The 19,675-nt window shown below is 38.7% G+C and overlaps 2 protein-coding genes across 2 annotated transcripts; one reads left to right on the plus strand and one right to left on the minus strand.

Moving 5' to 3' along the window:
• Positions 1-6,122: 6,122 nt before the first annotated feature.
• On the plus strand, positions 6,123-6,965 carry mRpS28 (mitochondrial ribosomal protein S28). The gene is made up of 3 exons (XM_065224591.1): positions 6,123-6,455; positions 6,537-6,658; positions 6,727-6,965. Exons 1-3 carry the CDS (start codon positions 6,183-6,185, stop codon positions 6,899-6,901), a joined length of 570 nt encoding a protein of 189 aa, XP_065080663.1. The 5' UTR covers positions 6,123-6,182; the 3' UTR covers positions 6,902-6,965.
• Positions 6,966-7,172: 207 nt separating this feature from the next.
• Dci (Dodecenoyl-CoA delta-isomerase) lies at positions 7,173-8,312 on the minus strand. The gene is made up of 2 exons (XM_065224590.1): positions 7,675-8,312; positions 7,173-7,616 (listed from the first exon to the last, which is right to left on the minus strand). The coding sequence occupies exons 1-2, from the start codon at positions 8,071-8,073 to the stop codon at positions 7,227-7,229; spliced, it is 789 nt and encodes a 262-aa protein (XP_065080662.1). The 5' UTR covers positions 8,074-8,312; the 3' UTR covers positions 7,173-7,226.
• Positions 8,313-19,675: the final 11,363 nt, after the last annotated feature.

The raw sequence follows: 19,675 nt of genomic DNA on the forward strand, positions 1-19,675 counted from the left end.
TTAGCGTATACCAAAATTATTCAGGGTGTAGGTGTCAGATGGACGTTCCATTACAAACAACTGATGTTGACCTGTCAATAATTCGCGTTATTTGACGTTTATTAGCTGAATCGCAAAAAGAAAACTAGAGTCCCTGAGGCCCTTTACGGTGTTTCGCAAAAACCCATTAATGGGTATAAAAACACCCATTTCCGCTAAAAGTGCCCCTCTTCATTTAATGGGTAAACTATGGTCACGTGAAAAACGAACTGCACCAATACGCACAGGCCATCAATTCCACACCTTGTATAGACCAGGTTGCAGTGGATGAGCACATCTGAACCAAAGTGGCTACATATAGGTGTTCTAATGTGTCAAATTCGTGATTCAGCCATGTTGGATTTTTGTATGGGACAGCGACCGAGTTTGTTTACAATTTGCCCTAAAACCGCATTTTTCCCCCCCGCGACCTCCTCGCCTATATAGTGACAAAGCTGTATCACCATTTATATACCCACCATGATCTGAACCAAAACCACATGTAATTCTAGACAAACATTTCAAAAGGTCCTATCTGTCATTGAAGCTGATTGGAGAAACATTGATTTGAATTTTTGCAATATATTTTTAAATGCCATTTTTAATTACGACATAAAACGATAATCTTTTGTTTTCTCAAATGCATAGGAAACACTTAGAATTCGACTGAAGTATATGTTTTTTCGTTTTATTCATAATTTTCAGGTTTAATTAGTGGTTTTGTTAGATAGGACCTTTGGCTTTTTTCAGTATCAGTTAGGACCTAACAAATTGGTCTGATTGCAAATGTTAATGTTACTTAGGACCTTGGAAAGAATACGGTTTGGAGGTCAGATAATTACAACTACAACATTATTTGTAATTGTTGATGGGCTTAAAACTGTTGATAGCAGCACGGGAGAAAGGTTGCTATTCGTAGAAATGTCAAAATGTTCACTACCGGTACGGACTACGGCGAGTAAATTGATAACCGCGATAACAGCGACCGGTCGGTGAGCACGATCTGAGTAAGCCCAACAATCAATACGAAACTAACGATTTTAAATTGGCTCACCACTTTAGTAGCCTATTGGTCCCAAGCAAACGATTAACGTACCCTATTCTTGTCGAAATTCTAGTACTACGCAATGTTTGTTTTGATTCGTTATGAAAGTTTGACAGATAAAATGAGGGGTTATTGGTTTTTCCTATGTTTCGAGGGGTGAATCGATTAGCTTGGGACCGAAGAGAGTACCAGAGCTGAGCCAAAAAGTTGAGCTCGTTTCTTCGGGACCTTCTGGTCTTAGAGTTACCTCTATGGGAAGCCTACTTGTCGGATTGAAAACTATTTAGATCCAAATCGACTTCGGTTAGGCATGTTGATGTCATTAGTGACAACTGTCAAACTTTCCGTTTCCGTTCCGTTTCCGCCTACATTGCGTTTGGGCCTTTACGGCTCTAACGAAAATACATTTTCAGTTTTAAGCCTGGTACGCAGCTGAAAAGAAAACGGAAAAGTAATTTTTGAGGATTTTTTCCAAAAGAAAATTTGACAGCTATAGCAAAGATGAATACTAAGATGAAACTGTCGGAAGAAAAACTTTCTATTTTAGTGTCTTCTTTCACGGTCCCTTTCATCCAATGAGAACCCCCCGTATTCAAGGTAATTTTGTGGTTTTGCTGCCCCCTCGGAAAAGATGAAATTTTGCGCTCATTTTTATCAAAACAATCACACCAAAATCAGAGATGTCCCATTTTTTAATTACTCGATTAACAACTAATCGATTATTTTTTGCTCGCTGTGCTGCCATTTTTCCACGAATGAGAGTGCAGCACATGTTTGAAACGATCGGTGATGATCCTGTGGAGATGTTAATGCTTATATCGGCATGATCTAACCGATTATAAATAGTTTACTTTTCGGATCGTTAATCGATTAAACGATTATTCGAATGAAAATCGGACATCACTAGATGAATGTGAAACGTCATTTCAAATATAAGGCCGTTCATAAATAATGATACAATTTGAAAGGGACCGGGGCTAATCACAAATTACGTCTCCATGGTAACTGAAATAAACACGAGTGTTCACCGGTTGGCTATAGTCTGCTAAATTTTGAGATTATAGCGAGATGTCGTCAAATTGTATAATCAACACTTATTAGTGTTTATGTTGTTTAAATGCATCCAAAACATCAGTTTTGCAATAAACGCCAACATTACCTAACGGAATAATTGATCAGACCATTGGCGTCTTGCAGTGAAACTTTTCCATGCTTTCGCCACCTACATTTCGAAGTGAGAACTACTAGAAGGAGGATAGTTTCCAAATTCTTCAAGTAAAACAGACGATTTTTGGGGCAAATCGGTACATAAAGAAAATCTAATAATTTCCCGTGGAAACTTTTGCTTGAATCGTGTAAGAAAATGTGTTTGCAAACTAACTGTTATTATTTCGGTATGGATCGGAGATGTTTTCATGGAAAATTATGCATAACAAGTTTGCACCCACAGGGAGAGGTTACCTCCTGCGCAGCGGCATTTTTCGGAAAATGGTGAATATGTGCGATTTCCACTAGGATGAAAGTGGAAATTAAGTGAATTTACTCAGGAAAGGTTGTATCATGCTGATGGTAATGGAGATTGGTTGTATAGAACGCCAATATTCAATAAATGTTCATTTTGGCCTTTTGTTAGCAAACATATTGATGCTCACAATTTTCGACGGAAAACGCAACGGAACTGCTTTACTCAACACGCACCATACTATAAAATGGTGCTAGATGGTCTTCAAAGTGATAGCAAGATGACAAATCATCTCTATTTTGAGTAATTGAGCAATTTACTTCTGTTTACATCATATTTACGATGCAGCATTGTTAGAGCCGCGAAATGAAATGAATATATCTTATGAAAGTTCAACTGGAAAAGTCAAAGTTGCACATCAGTCTGATCGTAAAAACGTTTTCTTCTGCAATTCGAATGTTATATTGGAAGAATTTTACACAGGCTTGATGAAAATTATGATTGAACGCTAATTTTCACGAATTTTATATGCAGTCTGTCAACATTATCATCATCATGCAGTGGCGACATCTGCGTTGAGCTTTTACGGCAATCTTCCAATTATTCCGCAAGGAAAGTGAAATTGCATTCAGAATGCGCCACCTTCCTGTCGATCACAATACTAATGTAATCGATCTTTCCTTTACCGATTTCTTTTGAACTGCGTACTGGCCCTAATAAAAAATAACCATAAACGAACGATAACCCAAATCATTGAACTATTCCACAAATGGTTTGGATGATACCCAGAACACGTCGTTAAGCAAATTAACCATACAATTTTTATTAGGGGGGTCAAGAAATGCTGAGGAAAAGTAATTTCTTTTGCATTCCGTGTCCTATCCGGTAGCACATAAAAACGTCATTACTTTTCAGCTGCGTACCAGGCTTTAAGCCTGGTACGCAGCTGAAAAGTAATGACGTTTTTATGTGCTACCGGATAGAGCCTGGTACGCAGCTGAAAAGTACGTACTACGGGATAGGACACGGAATGCTAAAGAAATTTCTTTTAATTAGCATTTCTTGACCCAGTACGCAGTTCAAAAGAAATCGGTAAAGGAAAGATCGATTACATTAGTATCGTCATCGACATGAAGGTGGCGCATTCTGAATGCAATTTCATTTTCCTTGCGGAATAATGGTCTGACCAATTATTCCGTTAGGTAATTTTAACGTTTAGAGTGTTCACTCGGCTGTCGACAAAAGCAGGCCATTCTCGATGTGTGCTACGCGATCGTCTGTTTACTCGGCAGCAACCATTGTGTGGTCCTCCTCATTGTTCTTCATCAGCAGTTCTTTCGGTCGATGCGTCGTCGACTTTGGAAAGCAACCGTTTCGTGATGAGTGTGTGAGTGCTGACCACGTTTTGCGTCCATTGCTGCAATGGACGCGCTCTGACCCTCGTTGGCGTACAACAATTTGCCATACAATGAAACTACTGGAAGCGGCTCCAGTTCTGATGGAGGAGGCTTTTTGGATAGCGGAAGATAAAGTGTTTATTGTGTTGTACCTTTTGACTATAGCTTTAAGATGTATTGTATAGTGACCATGAATCCTCGGCTCTGTTAAGTTAATTCGGTTGAGCCTTATCAAATAAATTACTATACAAAAAAAAAAAAAAAATTTTAACGTTTGTTGTAAAAATGATGTTTTGGACGAGGTTTTGGATGCATTTTAACAACATAAAAATTGATAATTGTTAATTTTATAATTAGACGACACCTACCTATGATCTCAAAATTTAGCAAAAGACACCTCCCTATAGCTGTCAAATTTACTTTTGGGAATATTCCTCAAAAATTACTTTTCCGTTTTCTTTTCAGCTGCGTACCAGCATAGAGGTAACTCTAAGACCACTGGGTCCCGAAGAAAATCATTATTATTTTTGGCTCACTCAGTACCAGAACAACGGTCCCAAGCAGTCCCAAGCTATTTCACTCACCCCTGCATGTTCTGCATGAATCCACACACCCCTGATGTTATCTGTCAAACTTTCATAGCGAATCAAAACAAACATAGTGTAGTAATAGAATTTCAACTAGAATAGGGTACGTTAATCGTTTGCTTGGGACCAATAGGCTACTAAAGTGGTGAGCCAATTTAAAATCGTTAGTTTCGTATTGATTGTTGGTACCAGGCTCTACCGGATAGAGCCTGGTACGCAGCTGAAAAGTAATGACGTTTTTATGTGCTACCGGATAGGACACGGAATGCAAAAGAAATTACTTTTCCTCAGTATTTCTTGACCCAGTACGCAGTTCAAAAGAAATCGGTAAAGGAAAGATCGATTACATTACTATCGTGATCGACATGAAGGTGGCGCATTCTGAATGCAATTTCACTTTCCTTGCGGAATAATGGTCTGATCAATTATTCCGTTAGGTAATGTTGGCGTTTATTGCAAAACTGATGTTTTGGATGCATTTAAACAACATAAACACTAATAAGTGTTGATTATACAATTTGACCACATCTCCCTATAATCTCAAAATTTAGCAGACTATAGCTGTCAAATTTTCTTTTGGGAAAAATCCTCAAAAATTGGCGTCTTGCAGTGAAACTTTTCCAAGCTTTCGCCACCTACATTTCGATGTGAGAACTACTAGAAGGAGGATAGTTTCCAAATTTTCCAAGTAAAACAGACGCTTTTTGGGGCAAATCGGTCCATAAAGAAAAACTAATAATTTCCCGTGGAAACTTTTGCTTGAATCGTGTAAGAAAACGTGTTTGAAAACTATTTGTTATTATTTCGGTATGGATCGGAGATGTTTTCATGGCAAATTATGCATAACAAGTTTGCACCCACAGGGAGAGGTTACCTCCTGCGCAGCTGCATTTTTCAGAAAACTGGTAAATACGTGCAATTTTCACTAAGATGAAAGTGGAAATTAAGTGAATTTACTTATGAAAGGTTGTATCATGCTGGTGGTAATAAAGAATTGGTTGTTTAGGACGCTAATATTCAATAAATGTTCATTTTGGCCTTTTTTAAGCAACCATATTGATACTCACAATTTTCGACGGAAAACGCACCGGAACTTGATTTACTCAACACGCACCATGCTATAAAATGGTGCTAGATGGTCTTCAAAGTGAAAACAAGATGACAAATCATCTCTATTTTGAGTAATTGAGCAATTTACTTTTGTTTACCATCATATTTACGATGCAGCAATAATGGAGCCGTGAAATGAAATGAATATATCTTATGAAAGTTCACCTGGAAAAGTCAAAGATGCACATCAGTCTGATCGAGAAAACGTTTTCTTCTTCAATTCGAATGTTATATTGGAAGGATTTCACGCAGGCTTGATGAAAATTATGATTTAATGCTAATTTTCACGAATTTTATATGCAGTCTGTCAACATTATCATCATCATGCAGTGGCGACATCTGCGTTGAGCTTTTGCGGCAATCTTCCAATTACTTTGCCGTCTTCTTTTCAGCTGCGTACCAGGCTGTTGGTCTTTTTGAAAAGTGACGCGAGATTTATCGATCAAAATCTCAAAGTCAAAACACCAACGAGAAACGTCAAAATTATTTTTTGATTACAAAACTACCCTTCACGCGTTTGTCGGCTCAAGTTTTCCGGATTTTTAGCCCACATTATTACGAAAATGTCGTACTTATTCAAAGTTTCCATCCTGAAACGACCACTCGAAGCCGTGTGGAAATCGCAGCGGATATCCTCTGCCGCGGTACGATTTTGCAGCGGCTCTAAAACACCCGCTAGCGAAACCGGTGAAAATCAACCAGAGCAGCAGGAAGAACGTAAGCTGAGTGGATTCGCCAAGGCATTCGAGAAGCATGCCTCGGCGGTGGACGAGAAGGGAACCGAGGAACCGTCCAAAACGTTCGCTTCGTTGATGAGGAATTCAAAGTTTGTGGATGTAAGTTGAAATTTTGGGTTATGGAACGTCGTTCCAAAACTGCTCAACAATACTAATGATTAATTGGGGTATTGATTCTAGCTTGGCGATCCGGAGAATAAAGTTGTGACCGGAAAGATTTTCCACGTAGTGGATGATGATCTGTACATCGATTTCGGTTGGAAGTTCCATTGCGTGTGTACGAGGCCGGTAAAGAATGCAGAGTAAGATAATCCAAAAACCTTTTCAGCTATGATAGAGGATTCTACGGAGGAAGTTGTTTTATTTATAGGGAATATGTCCGTGGAGCCCGAGTTCGACTGCGTATTCGTGACCTCGAACTGTCGACACGGTTTCTAGGATCGGACAAAGATCTTACCTTGCTCGAAGCGGACTGTCAATTGTTGGGATTGATTTCCTCTCCTGCCAGGCCACAACAGGCGAGGACCGTAGAAGCATCGTCCTAACTGTAAGTAACTTAGCTTTTTCTTGTTTGTAGATAGTACCATAATAATATAGACACGCTTTTTCCGATGGTTAAGAAACTGTGATCGTGACAGATAGAAACGAAAGAAGGCATTGGTAGCTTAAGTTTGTTTTACTATTCTCGTACTTAGATACTTTTTGAATAATTAACCGATGACTGCAGGAAGGATCTCTCTTTCTGATTTGGTAGTCATTCACCAATATTCTTGTTTTCTTTCGAATACGATCCAGGGTGATTATATGGAATGAGTACCAAATTAGAGAGAGATTCGTCCTACAGGCATCGGTTAATGCTGAAAACGTTGATCACATTTTACTCTTTCTGGTCATAAAATTCATAACAGCATGCAAAGCTTCATCGGTTGTCCATCGTGTGGCAAGCGTTTCGACTTCATTCTTGTTGGCTCGTTCGAGTTCATCCAGTTCAAACCGCTTTATGAGCTGCTTGGTGGCTTTGATCGATCCAACGGGCAGCTCACCGTACTTTAGAATCCGAGGCCACAGTTTCGACTCAAATTCCTCCTGTTTGTACAATTCAGCTACTACGTTGAACTGAAGAGCTTCCTGGGCACTCATTCGGTAGTTCAGAAGTAGCATTTCCGACGCCTTGCTACGTCCCATCAGCTTGGGGAAAGTATAAGATGAGCATCCCTCCGAACACAGCCCCAGCGCTGAGAATGGAGTGTAGAAGTAGGCCTATTGGGAAAGTAGATCTATAATCTATCGCATCTATCCAGTCTGAACCACTAATTACCGTATCCACCATGTACAGGACATCACAGAGTATCACCGTAGTAGCAGCGATCCCAATGGCTGGTCCGTTGACCACTCCAATTAGTAGCTTGCTAAACGAATAGAAAGCTTTCACCATTTCGTACAGCTTCCCATTGGAGCTGTTCAGTCGCTCCTCCATGGATTGATTGCTGTTCAATATTGCACTGATGTCGTTGCCGGAACTGTAGAAATTGCCGACTCCCATCAGAACCACAACTGCGACACGGTCATCCCGATCGGCAGCATTAAGTTGTTCCGCCAGGTCCTCATAGGCTTGCAGATTTAGGGCATTCTTCTTGCGGGGATTGTTGATGGTAATCCGGCGAACCGTTCCGAACTGCTCGATTATCAAGTGCGCCGGTTGCGATCCCGTGGTCATTTTTTTGCGACCGGGTGCTTATCGTTGTTAGTTTAACAATATATTGCTTCCTGTTCTACGATAAGCTCGAAGTGCAAAGGTCGTGTAAAGAAAATAAACACTTTCCAAAGTTCGTTTGCTTCTTGTACTGCTGCTACTGTGAATGTATTATATTGGAATCGATTTGGCAGTACGTTAGGCAGTTTCCAATTGACGAACAAATGATCTGGAGCGGATTCACGATCTGCAACGTCTTTAAAGTAGCACTTTATTCAGCTAATACAGTATCTATCTCTAGGCTAAGGTGATAAAATGAGTATGTTGTCAACAAGTGAGTGATAGGAAATTATTATAAGGTACACCGGGGCATGTTGAAACCGTGCGGGGAAGTTGAAACGGAAGGCGTACCTTTATCACATTTGTATGGTTATTTTACTTAACGACATGTCCGGGGTATCATTCAAACCATTTGGGTTATCGTTCATTTATGTGATTATTTTCAACCTAGTGCTAGTGCACAATGCCACTGAAAAATAAGCACAATTAATAACTACCCATAAAAGCACAACAGTCCCATGGATTTTTATCAGAAAGGAGTTATCCATTAGAATCATTTGTAGACTACCGACATTTTATACTATACACTAAAAGTTACATGTTTTGTTCAGGAAATATCGTAAAAAAATACCAAAACTAGGTTGTCCCATCCATGAGAGCCTACGGAGAAATAAATTTTCAGCTCCGGTTTTCTCGGCTTGCTGTTTTTCCCGTTTGTCCAGATGGGACTGATATGCTTTTATGGACAGATAATCACTTTCGCTTCTAGATACGCTATCCGTTTCAACTTGCCCCGATGTACCTTATTACAGACTGTTGATAACTGTACTATAGTCTCGGTACTAGTGTATAGGTAGAAAGCTTTGCCTTGGTATATTATTTAGAAAAGCTTTTTAACAGCTTTCGTTCACCCCTCAATTGATTTACGGCGCGCTTAATTTTTTTCGAGCGGTTCTTAAATTCAAGTAAGTTCACTTTTCGTTCTACATATTCCGCATTTCTCACCAAAACTGGACAAATAAGGGCGTATTCACTTATTGAAAAGTGTGATAAAAGTGTCCGTTTACGTAAAATCGTTATGTTGCCTTCGGTGCACTTATTTCATATGAAGCAAGAAATAAGTGCTCCGAATACAACAACACGATTTGGCGTACACGTGCACTGCCTATAATCGCATATCAGTCCCATCTGGAAAATCATCGAGCTGAGAAAACAACGCTAAGACACAGACAAACAGACATAATACTCCCAATCACATTCATCGCAAATAATGTTTTAGTTGGGAATATGCTTGCATTTGTCATGGTGGCGCCACTGATGCATTGTGCAAGCCATCACATTTCGAACTTATCAGTGATGTCAATTCTTTTTCACGTCTAGTTAGTAGATGTCAGCTCTTGAAAATGTTAAGTGGTCAAGGCATCCCACTGGTCTCCAGTGTCTCACATACCACATCTGACGAATACAGAAAAAAAATTGTTGAATATTACATCAAAACTGCTGCACATTAGTCATTCCGTTCCTAATATTACGTTGTACGATGTACACAGAATTCGAGAACAAATCATGTTGATGACTGTAATATTCTATCAACTTTTACCAGTTATTGATGTTCAATACTTCACCATGAATATCATTGATTGATACATATATTTTTTTCTTCTGTGTATAGAGTAGTGATGAGTGATGAGCGATGGTAGAAAGGGCACTAATAAGTGATGCATTACCTCGTTTAAAAACTTGTTTCCAGCAAAAGAAAAAGCACACTAAGCAAACAAAACAAATCCCTAAAAAAAGTCTTAGCTTCTGAGAGTTTTTCCTACGGATCCGTATTTCTGCAGAATTCAATCAATTCTATAGATCTTCGGAAAATTTCATAGAACCGACATCACTGACTTCCATCTGTTTTGTTTTTATTCAACACAGCTGACGCGTTGACAGAACGAGGGAAAAGCAACTAGTGAAAAAATTACATGCACGAGGGATGCTCCGGTTGCAAAACATTGCTTGGGAATGTGTATGATGGATGGTGCTAGCAACAATCAATACGAAACTGTCGATTTGAAATTGGCTCACTATTTGACTAGCCTATTGGTCCCAAGCAGACGATTAACGTATCTCATTCTATTTGGAATTCTAGTACTACACTATGTTTGTTTTGATTCTCTATGAAAGTTTGACAGATAAAATGAGGGGTTAGTGGATTTTCCTGTGTTTCGAGGGGTGAATCGATTAGCTTGGGACCGAAGATTGTACCAGAGCTGAGCCAAAAAGCTGAGCTCGTTTCTTCGGGACCTTCTGGTCTTAGAGTTACCTCTATGGTGCTAGCAACCGGTGGAAACTAACGATTTTAAATTGGCTCACTATTTGACTAGCCTATTGGTCCCAAGTACATCTATAAGCGTACCCCATTCTTGTCGAAATTCTAGTACTACATCATGTTTGTTTTGATTCGCTATGAAAGTTTGACAGATAAAATGAGGGGTTCGTGAATTTTCCGATGTTTCGAGGGGTGCATTGATTAACTTGGGACCGAAGATAGTACCAGCAGGGTTGCTTCTACTCACTTGCTATAAAAAAATATTTTTTTGAGTTATGCAATCATTAGATGTTATAATGATATGTTGTACTAGCAACAATCAATACGAAACTAACGATTTTAAATTGGCTTACTACTTGACTAGCCCATTGGTCCCAAGCAAACGATGAACGTACCCCATTCTAGTCGAAATTCTACTACTACACAATGTTTGTTTTGATTCGCTATGAAAGTTTGACAGATAAAATGAGGGGTTATTGGATTTTCCTATGTTTCGAGGGGTGAATCGATTAGCTTGGGACCGAAGAGAGTACCAGAGCTGAGCCAAAAAGTTGAGCACGTTATTTCGGGACCTTCTAGTCTTAGAGTTACCTCTATGGTACTAGTAAGTAACAAGAAGAGGGTGTAAGGTATGTGTTTGACTCATAAAACCTGTCAATTTCGCTTTCAGAGCCTCACAATAAGCGATCTTATGATTCGTGAGCGTTCACTCAGAGTGAGCGCTCACGAGTCGTAAAATCGCTGATTGTGACGCACTGAAAGCAATTTTGACAGATTTTATGTGTCAAAAATATACTTCATGATCTCTTCTTGTAACTTACAAGTATTAATTAGCATTATACTATTTCATGATTTCATAATTCCGAAAAACATTTTTTTATAGCAAGTGAGTGGAAGTAACCCTGAGTACCAGAGCTGAGCCAAAAAGTTGAGCACATTTCTTCGGGACCTTCTGGTCTTAGAGTTACCTCTATGGTGCTAGTGCGCATGCAAAATACGCTTGGCGATAGTTTTTGAAGAATTTTCTTCTAAGAGTAATGTCTGTTTGTCTGTGGCTAAGATGTGTTTACATTTTTCGTTATTTTTGCTGTAAGGTATGGTTTATTCTAGAGAGGGTCTAGACTATACTACCCATAATCGCACAACAGTCCCATATAGATAGGAAATCAAGCAACAGTGGGACTGATATGCAATTATGGGCAGTATAGTCGCTATGTTTATAGTTTGGCGGAAAGAATTTAAATCTATCAAAAAGCGCAAAAAATTAATATATTGTAGACCACCAATTGAAAAGGTACTATCAACTTTTATAAACAAAACGCGACAAAACGGTGATTATTATTTGGTGTTAGTTTGCGTAGGCAAGCCTTTAGTCACGTGTAAAACGTTTCCGAATTTTTGTTCGCAACTGAGTACTGCTAACTAACTCAAAATGCTTGTCATCTGGGAGCCGAGTCAAACTGTCAAACGGGAGCCAAACATTCAAAAGTGCTCAGAAGTCACGTAGGTAGTTACTGTTTGAACCACAAGTAAAGGTGTTGCCACCTACTGAAAACAAATTAAGAATTATAATTATGAAACTGTCGAAACATCAACCTTAGTAGGCGAATAATGTAAATCATCGAGCGTGATGCTCGAAAAAGTGTTTTTATTTGATATTAATAATGCCAAAACTGGGTTGCTGAAACAAGAATGTAATCAAACTTTATAAGAGTCATGTGAGCTTTGTGGGCAGGTGCACTCCCATCACCATGTATACGTTATTTCTGGAGCAGAGGAGGAGGAGCCAAGAGTTCATTTGACAGCATATATATACAATTTCGTGAGCTGTTTCAGCAAAAGAATTTTAAACTTCGGCAGATTTTCAAGATGTTTTCTATTTAGCTCACTTGAAAAATAAAATCGGCTGAGATCGCAGTACTCAGGTTCGCAATAGCTGATGTGCTCTTTTCTGTTGTTGATCGTGATTTGCTCGATTGGCTCCGCTATTTGACAGCTCAATTGGTTCTCGAGATTCTGGTGGGCGTTGGCCAAATTTGGATTTTTCAGATATAATTCTAAATAGGACCTAGATTGTTTAATACTCTAGTAACCTCAAGTCCGTGCTCTGTCACAATGTTTCATTGTGATTAATCAACACTCAAAGGGGTAAAATATAAAATTTGGGGTAAATTTGAAAGAAAGGGAACTTGGAGTGTAGAGCGCACTGCCCACTGGACGATTCTGAAGCCTGGCCAAGTGAGTGGGGTATGGGTTTATTTGATTGAACGTCATTTCCAATGTATATATTGATACATTCAAACCATTGGCATTTGAGATAAGACAGAGATAGGATGCGGAGGGCCCGCTTAGGTTACGCTCCTCCCATGTTATGGCTTCCATTTATTAAATAGTTCAGATAGGCTAGAAATGACAGGTTTATAGTGAGAGAATGTACCATATTGGGAAAGCATAATTTTCATACGGTTCAAAGTGGCTGAGCTGTTCGTTTGTAGTTTGACCTTCCTTCAAAACCAATTTGGCTCTAGAACAATTTTAAACTTGTTCTGCATTATTCACATGTTGCAATTATTGAAAAGAGCTCGATATAAGATAGCCACAGGGAACAGACGTTTAGGCTCCAAAATTTCTCTAAAAACTTGTGTAAAGATTCCTATTCGACTGAAGCGCCAATAACGGCGACTTCCCCACACTCTCTTTGACAACATGATGGCGCTGGCGTTGCAAAACTTACACTAGACACTAAGTGCTGGTAGCGCCAAGTGGCAATTTTCAGCAGATAATTTATCGATACTAGCGCCAAATTGGTCGAAAGTGATAAATTTGTAGAGGAAATCAGGAGATGCTAGCGCTACGTAACGGCAACGTTTCCACTTAACTTTACACAAGTTTCTGACCGAACTTGGACGTCTGGTCTCTGTGAGATAGCTTAATACAATTAAATAGAAATGCCAAAAACTTATCGAGTAGTTTAGCTGTTCTGATTTCGGTACAGTTTGTTGTGATTGAGTGTCGGAGTTTGTGAGTAAGCTGAAGGATGTCTCGCTGGATACGCCCAAGACTGGACGGGCGGTAGCTGGTGCCCGTAAACGGTTCCTAGGAAAAGCACTAGATGTGACCCTCATCCCAGATGACCATGGCAATACAGGAAGTATTACAACAAAGGTAATTGCTATTAGATATTTTGAAAACAGTGACAGATAGCGGACATGAAGAACCAGTGGAGGTGCCGGGCAAAGGTGTTTATCCTAGACAAAAATGGTAAGTTACAAATTCGCTGTTGTCGTTGTCGAAGGCGCCGTCGTAGTCGCTGTCGTAATAGCCGTCGTAGTCGTAGGCAGTACCGTTAGTATATTTAAAATTAACCATCAACCGCTGAAAATATGGATTATCGCGTATTTCTGTTGTTCATTACATGCCAAGTGAAATTCGAGAACGTAATTTCATTTGAATAGCTTGTTTAATCAGGTCTTAAACAATCTTCACGTCGGTCATAGCTTGTTATGATTGCCTGAACCATGCGCAAAGAGAAAATCGAAACATTGAAAGTCGCGTGAAAGTGGATCTTAATGAAGGCCTAAGTACTCTTTCGTAGCTTTTAGTTTTAGGATTTCAAAGATCGTCGGTTGCAGTGGCTTGCTTACTGAGCAGAAAAACGCGGTCCCAGGTTCCGTTCATATTAAAAATGTATTGTAAGATCGTTTGTTTATCGTGTATTTTGTAAAACTTTTCGTTGTCGTCTGTGCCGGGTTTGAATAGTTATAAAAACTTGAGTAACGCTATAATGTGAGCAGAACATCATGAGTCTAATCTCAAGCCCATCCACATTCAAGATTCGTCAATCGTTTTATTTGTTAACATGACTACATGGTAATAACAGCCTTTTTGCCTAGTGGCAAACGTTTTTGCTTACTGAGCAGAAGACCGTGGGTTCAATCCCAAGCTCCTTCGCGTTATATGATTTTTAGGACATCAATTCAGTTTATCGTTTACTAAAACGAACCCTGCTGCAAAAAGAACCCCTCATTTTATCTGTCAAACTTTCATAGCGAATCAAAACAAACATTGTGTAGTACTAGAATTTCTACTTGAATGGGGTACGTTAATCGATTTGCTTGGGACCAATAGTCAAGTAGTGAGCCAATTTAAAATCGTTAGTTTCCACCGGTTGATGGTACCAACAATCAATACGAAACTAACGATTTGAAATTGGCTCACTACTTGACTAGCCTATTGGTCCCAAGCAAATCGATTAACGTACCCCATTCTAGTATAAATTCCACTACTACACTATGTTTGTTTTGATTCGCTATGAAATTTTGACAGATAAAATGAGGGGTTCGTAGATTTTTCTATGTTTCGAGGGGTGCATCGATTAGCTTGGGACCGAAGATAGTACCAGGGCTGAGCCAAAAAGTTGAGCTCGTTTCTTCGGGACCTTCTGGTCTTAGAGTTACCTCTATGATGGTACTGCGATGACAACTCCTATTATTAATTTACGTTGTATACGAGTACCCTGAATGCAACGTATAGTTCGTCTAAATTTGCATAGCATTTTCAATGTAAAATTAGACGAACTATACGTTGTATTCGGGGTACTCGAAAATAGGAGCAAGCTTTGAAAATAGTAGGAATATTTTCTAACAATTACCCATACTTGTAACTTTGCACTATTCGCACCCGATTTTAACCTTTCTGCATTGAACCATTTAATTCAACTGTTTCTTTAAAGAAAGTAAAAAACAAAAATAAACAAGCAAATGCTGTGCAATCCTATAAATGAATCAACACACGCTTGTCCTAAAGAAAGTGCAACAGACAAAACAGCAATCCGCAACATCGCACAAACACAATAATTGTAATTATTACTAATTTTATTATTTAGCAACGATTAGAAAGCGACTGCAGAATCCGAGGTTAGGAGTTCTTTGTTTGCAATTTCGAAAGAAAGCGATTATTCGGAATCGTTCGAGAAAACTGAATATATGAGTGGACCAATTTTCGGTAGTAGCAGTGCCATTGGGGGTTCCACGCCGGAAGGATGCACCGGGTCAACAAAATGGTCCATCCGGATAATCGCTAGGGCTTGCTGTACATGTACCAGGCGGACGATGGATTCATTAATTTCTACTGGACGGATCGTACGACTGGACTGGCAATGTTGAGAATTTTCCATCTGTTCAATTTCGTGAAAATTCACCAAATGAAACACAGCCTTAGTTCACAAATGTAAACAAACACGACAAGAATAGTGAAAATTACGTAATTGCGATTAAATACTGTTCATTACACGTTTAGTGCATATTCTACAAATAAATAATCGCAATTACGTAAAATACTAATTATTGCTCAAAATGGCATTAATGCATTTCAATTCATCAATATGTATTCCCAATTGACAAATCCAAGTTTATGCCGGCCACCGCGGCGCTGTAATCGTAGCGGTGATGAACTTGAGATCATCTGTCAAACTGCATATATTTTCAAGTTTGTCATAAGAGAACTATGTTTTACGTGTTATTGTAATTGCTTTATTCAATAACAAAAAGCAAATATGAGCACAAAGTAGCGCCGGTAAGAATGGTAAGTAAATCCTAATTTTTAAATGCAAAATCATTGAGATTTCTTCAAAATGAAAAATAGGTTGCTCCCAGCATAACATCAACAAACAATGTTAACAATGTTCTTACAGTATTCAAACTGAGAATGCAATACTGAAGGATCATCCCATCGGAAATTGAATTAAATCAATTAATGTTGCTGTTTGAGGTGAGTTGTTAGAACAATTTTACATTTTGAAGCAATCAAAACAATATATTGTTCTATCCGCAGGAACATCATATTTCTTCTAGCTTAATCCGCTGCGAAACCATTAGGAGGTAATCACGCCTGGTTTGGTAGATTCAGACGAGCGGGACAACAAAGGCAGTACCAAAAGTGCTTTTTTCGCAGACGGCATAGGATAGTTTGCCTGATCACCAGGCATATAATCGAGCGGAAACCCTTTCTTCTCTGGCATAAGTAGAGTCCCTCTGGAAAGTAGAATTAGATATTTAAGTGCTAAATTATAGTAATAGCATTGAAATAAAATAAAAATCGTAGAACAAACATGATAAAACCAACGAAATTTCTGCATGCTTCCATCGATGGTTGCAAATCATATCCGAATACAATCCTACCGTATTAAACCAATAATCAGCATCGGATGCCTGTATTGGAATACATTTTAGAAGGGGCTCTGTTCTATTTTTATTTGATTTGGTTGGTCACGTCTCCATATCAACATTAATCGATGTGGTATGGCTGTTAACATAACCATGTCCATAACCTCATCATGGTTTTTTTTTTTTTTTTATCTGAAAACTAGTAATTTTTCCAAGGGCTGTCACTACCTGATCACCGTCGGATAGTGCTTATTCCTGTCACCAGGCGCGCATTAGTTTAAGTTGGATTCGTCAATTCGTTTGGATGAAACGAAAATACATGAGTGGTCTGCCCCTCGGGAAAATCAATGAGTGTAAACAGGTGAGGTCCAGTAAATTTGTCGTCTCTTTCGTTCTCCGGCTGATAAAATTAATGACGAAGTTTGACGTCACACTCCTTCAACCGTTTGAACAGCGGGAGAACGAAAGAGATGACAAACTCAATGAGCCTTACACCACAGACAAACAGACATAAAACTCGCAAGTTGTTCATCGAACAGGCATTTAACGGTCAATTTAAAAGTATCGTAGTTGGTAGTACCGCCACCTGTGGCGCGCATAGTCAGTTCCCTTGCGTTTGACGTTAACATACTACCGCCATCTGTTCAGCGTACTACCCACCACAGTGTACTCAACAGATGACCATGTTTTACAGTGAGAAATATTTAATGAGTCATGTCTGTTTATCTGTGCTTACACATTTATATCTCATTGATGGATTTTCAGTAGGCCGATTTGACTACACATCCCGCCCCTGTTTTTGTGGTATAGCACCGGTGTAGTGTAAGCAGGAATAAACGCGAGTCTTTGACAGCTCAATATCATTTGTTTGTAAACAAAGGTGTATCCTATATCGTCATAGCTTAAAATTTTCCTGATGTAAACAAATCAAGAGCAAATTTTCATTATGTCGTAAGTAAGTGAGTGAACTCAAATCCATCGGTGCACTCGTCCATAGAGCTCTTCGTTTTGCAGTTTTGTTTTGTTTCGTGCGTAAAAGTTCAAAAAGAAGTGCAAAGCAAATCTTTGGAACAATGAATCGAGGAATGGTTTGCACCCTATTTCAAAACTACCCAAATTTGGGTAGAATCCACCCAGATCCGTCAAAACTGAACCTACCCAAACATGGGTAAACTGTGTTGGGAGTGACAAGTTGACAAATGGACAACGTCGATCGGATTGATGTCAAATAAATAAATCGGAATGTGGAGTGTGGAAAGCTTTTTGTCACAAACGAAGTGACAGACAGAGCGGCTCAAAAACTTTGGTGACTAACCTGCTATTGCAATTTTTCTGTGTACCACATGGCAACACCACTACTACTAGATTGTACCACATGGCAACACTACTACTGGATTGTACTAGCATTTTCACCAAATGTATTAGAATGTTTTGGTTCTATCTCTTTCACTCTACTCAAAACTGAAATGCATAAAAAAATGACAAAATGTCAAAGAATCATTGTACACAAAATCAACTTTGTTCAAATCAAAACAAAAAAACTAACCCATCTGGGTGATGATGGCACAAGCTTCCAAGAAAATTCTATTACAGTGAACCACATTATTTTAATGGATTTCTTCGCCAGTTAGTATATTACAATATGTACTTCTCCCTCAAACAACACTATGATGACGTCATGCACACTTAGAAATTATCGCCGAATTCGGTAATTTTGACCGAAATCTGAACAGCTGAACTGTTCGGTAAAATTAATGCAATTCAATTCAATTGCTTTTCAGCTACTTTGAAACTAAATCTCCACTACAATGACAAAATTTGATCATTTAAACAAGGTTGAACATGTTTTAAAATTATTTTCAAATTCAATAGCCTTTAAAATGAAAGTCAAAGTTTTACCGAACATTCAGCTGTTCTGATTTCGGTAAAATTTACCGAACACGGAACCAAAATCTTAGTGTGTAAACTGTCGTACTCGGAAATAATTTAGGGTGTAGATGTTATAGATACTATAGATTCCATAGATACACAAAACGAAAATCAATTATTTTATTCAAGGCTATTGAATTTGAAAATAATATCAAAACATGTTCAACCTTGTTTGAATGATCAAATCTTGTCATTTTAGTGGAGATTTAGGCTGTGTTTGGTGAATTTTTACTTAAATTTGACAGATGGAAAATTTTCGAATAAACCTGCTATTCCAGCAGACTTATTTCTGACAGACAAGGAATCAATTTTGACAGACGCTTTCTCGAAAATCGACCACTCAACAACTGAGAGATTTTCGAAAATCTTAATTTATTTTCGAAGTGTCAAATCTAAGTGAAAAATTTCCAAATGGAACACAGCCTTAGTTTCAAAGTAGCTGAAAAGCAATTGAATTGAATTGCATAAATTTGACCGAAAAGTTCAGCTGTTCAGATTTCGGTAAAAATTACCTAAGTCGGCGATAATTTCTAAGTGTGTAGCACTGGTGTAGCACACCGCAAAAACTAAAACGACACTACTCGATTACTTTTTCGAAGGGACGTATCAGCTTATGTAAACAATGCATTCGATAGTCGTTTTGGCGTAACTGGTAGCTAGCCTACGCATACCTAACACTACTATCATGTAGGGGTAAATTTCCCCTATCTGATGGTAGTGTTAGCATGCGTTGGCGCGCTACCAGTTTCGCCAAAACGACTATCAAATGCATTGTTTACAAAAGCTGATACGTCCCTTCGAAAAAGTAGTTGAGATTAGTAAAACATTTGAAAATGTGTGCTTTTGAATTCTTTTGAAGTTTCGCTCGTTTGATTAAAATATGGATCTAATTAAAAAGTTCTATGGCAGTGCCGAGGAAAGTGAAGTGGATTCAGATGATGAAGATTTCGCTAGTTTTTTGATTTGGATAAAGGGGTGCATGCGAGGGGTGCGACACATCTAAATCTCGATTTTAAATGGTCGAAAAATCTCACTAGCGAATCAATTTACGGAAAATCTTTTTTCATCTCTTGCATCTAAACCCATCTACTCGCAGCGCTCTCCACCCTTTTGCAGGAAATCTTCAAAATCATAAACAATCGTGTTTCTATCT

This window comes from Ochlerotatus camptorhynchus, unplaced genomic scaffold (genome assembly GCF_037179485.1).
Source record: "Ochlerotatus camptorhynchus isolate MF236.1 unplaced genomic scaffold, CSIRO-AGI_Acam_v1.1 ptg000213l, whole genome shotgun sequence".
Classification (NCBI taxonomy): Eukaryota; Metazoa; Arthropoda; class Insecta; order Diptera; family Culicidae; genus Ochlerotatus; species Ochlerotatus camptorhynchus.

Excerpts from the sequence above, each read along its gene's own strand:
- mRpS28 (XM_065224591.1), top strand. The coding sequence starts at position 6,183 with ATGTCGTACTTATTCAAAGTTTCCATCCTGAAACGACCACTCGAAGCC. Across the intron at positions 6,456-6,536 it reads GGAATTCAAAGTTTGTGGAT|CTTGGCGATCCGGAGAATAA; the intron begins GTAAGTTGAAAT and ends TATTGATTCTAG. Across the intron at positions 6,659-6,726 it reads AGGCCGGTAAAGAATGCAGA|GGAATATGTCCGTGGAGCCC; the intron begins GTAAGATAATCC and ends TTTTATTTATAG.
- Dci (XM_065224590.1), bottom strand. The coding sequence starts at position 8,073 with ATGACCACGGGATCGCAACCGGCGCACTTGATAATCGAGCAGTTCGGA. Across the intron at positions 7,617-7,674 it reads TCCTGTACATGGTGGATACG|GCCTACTTCTACACTCCATT; the intron begins GTAATTAGTGGT and ends CTTTCCCAATAG.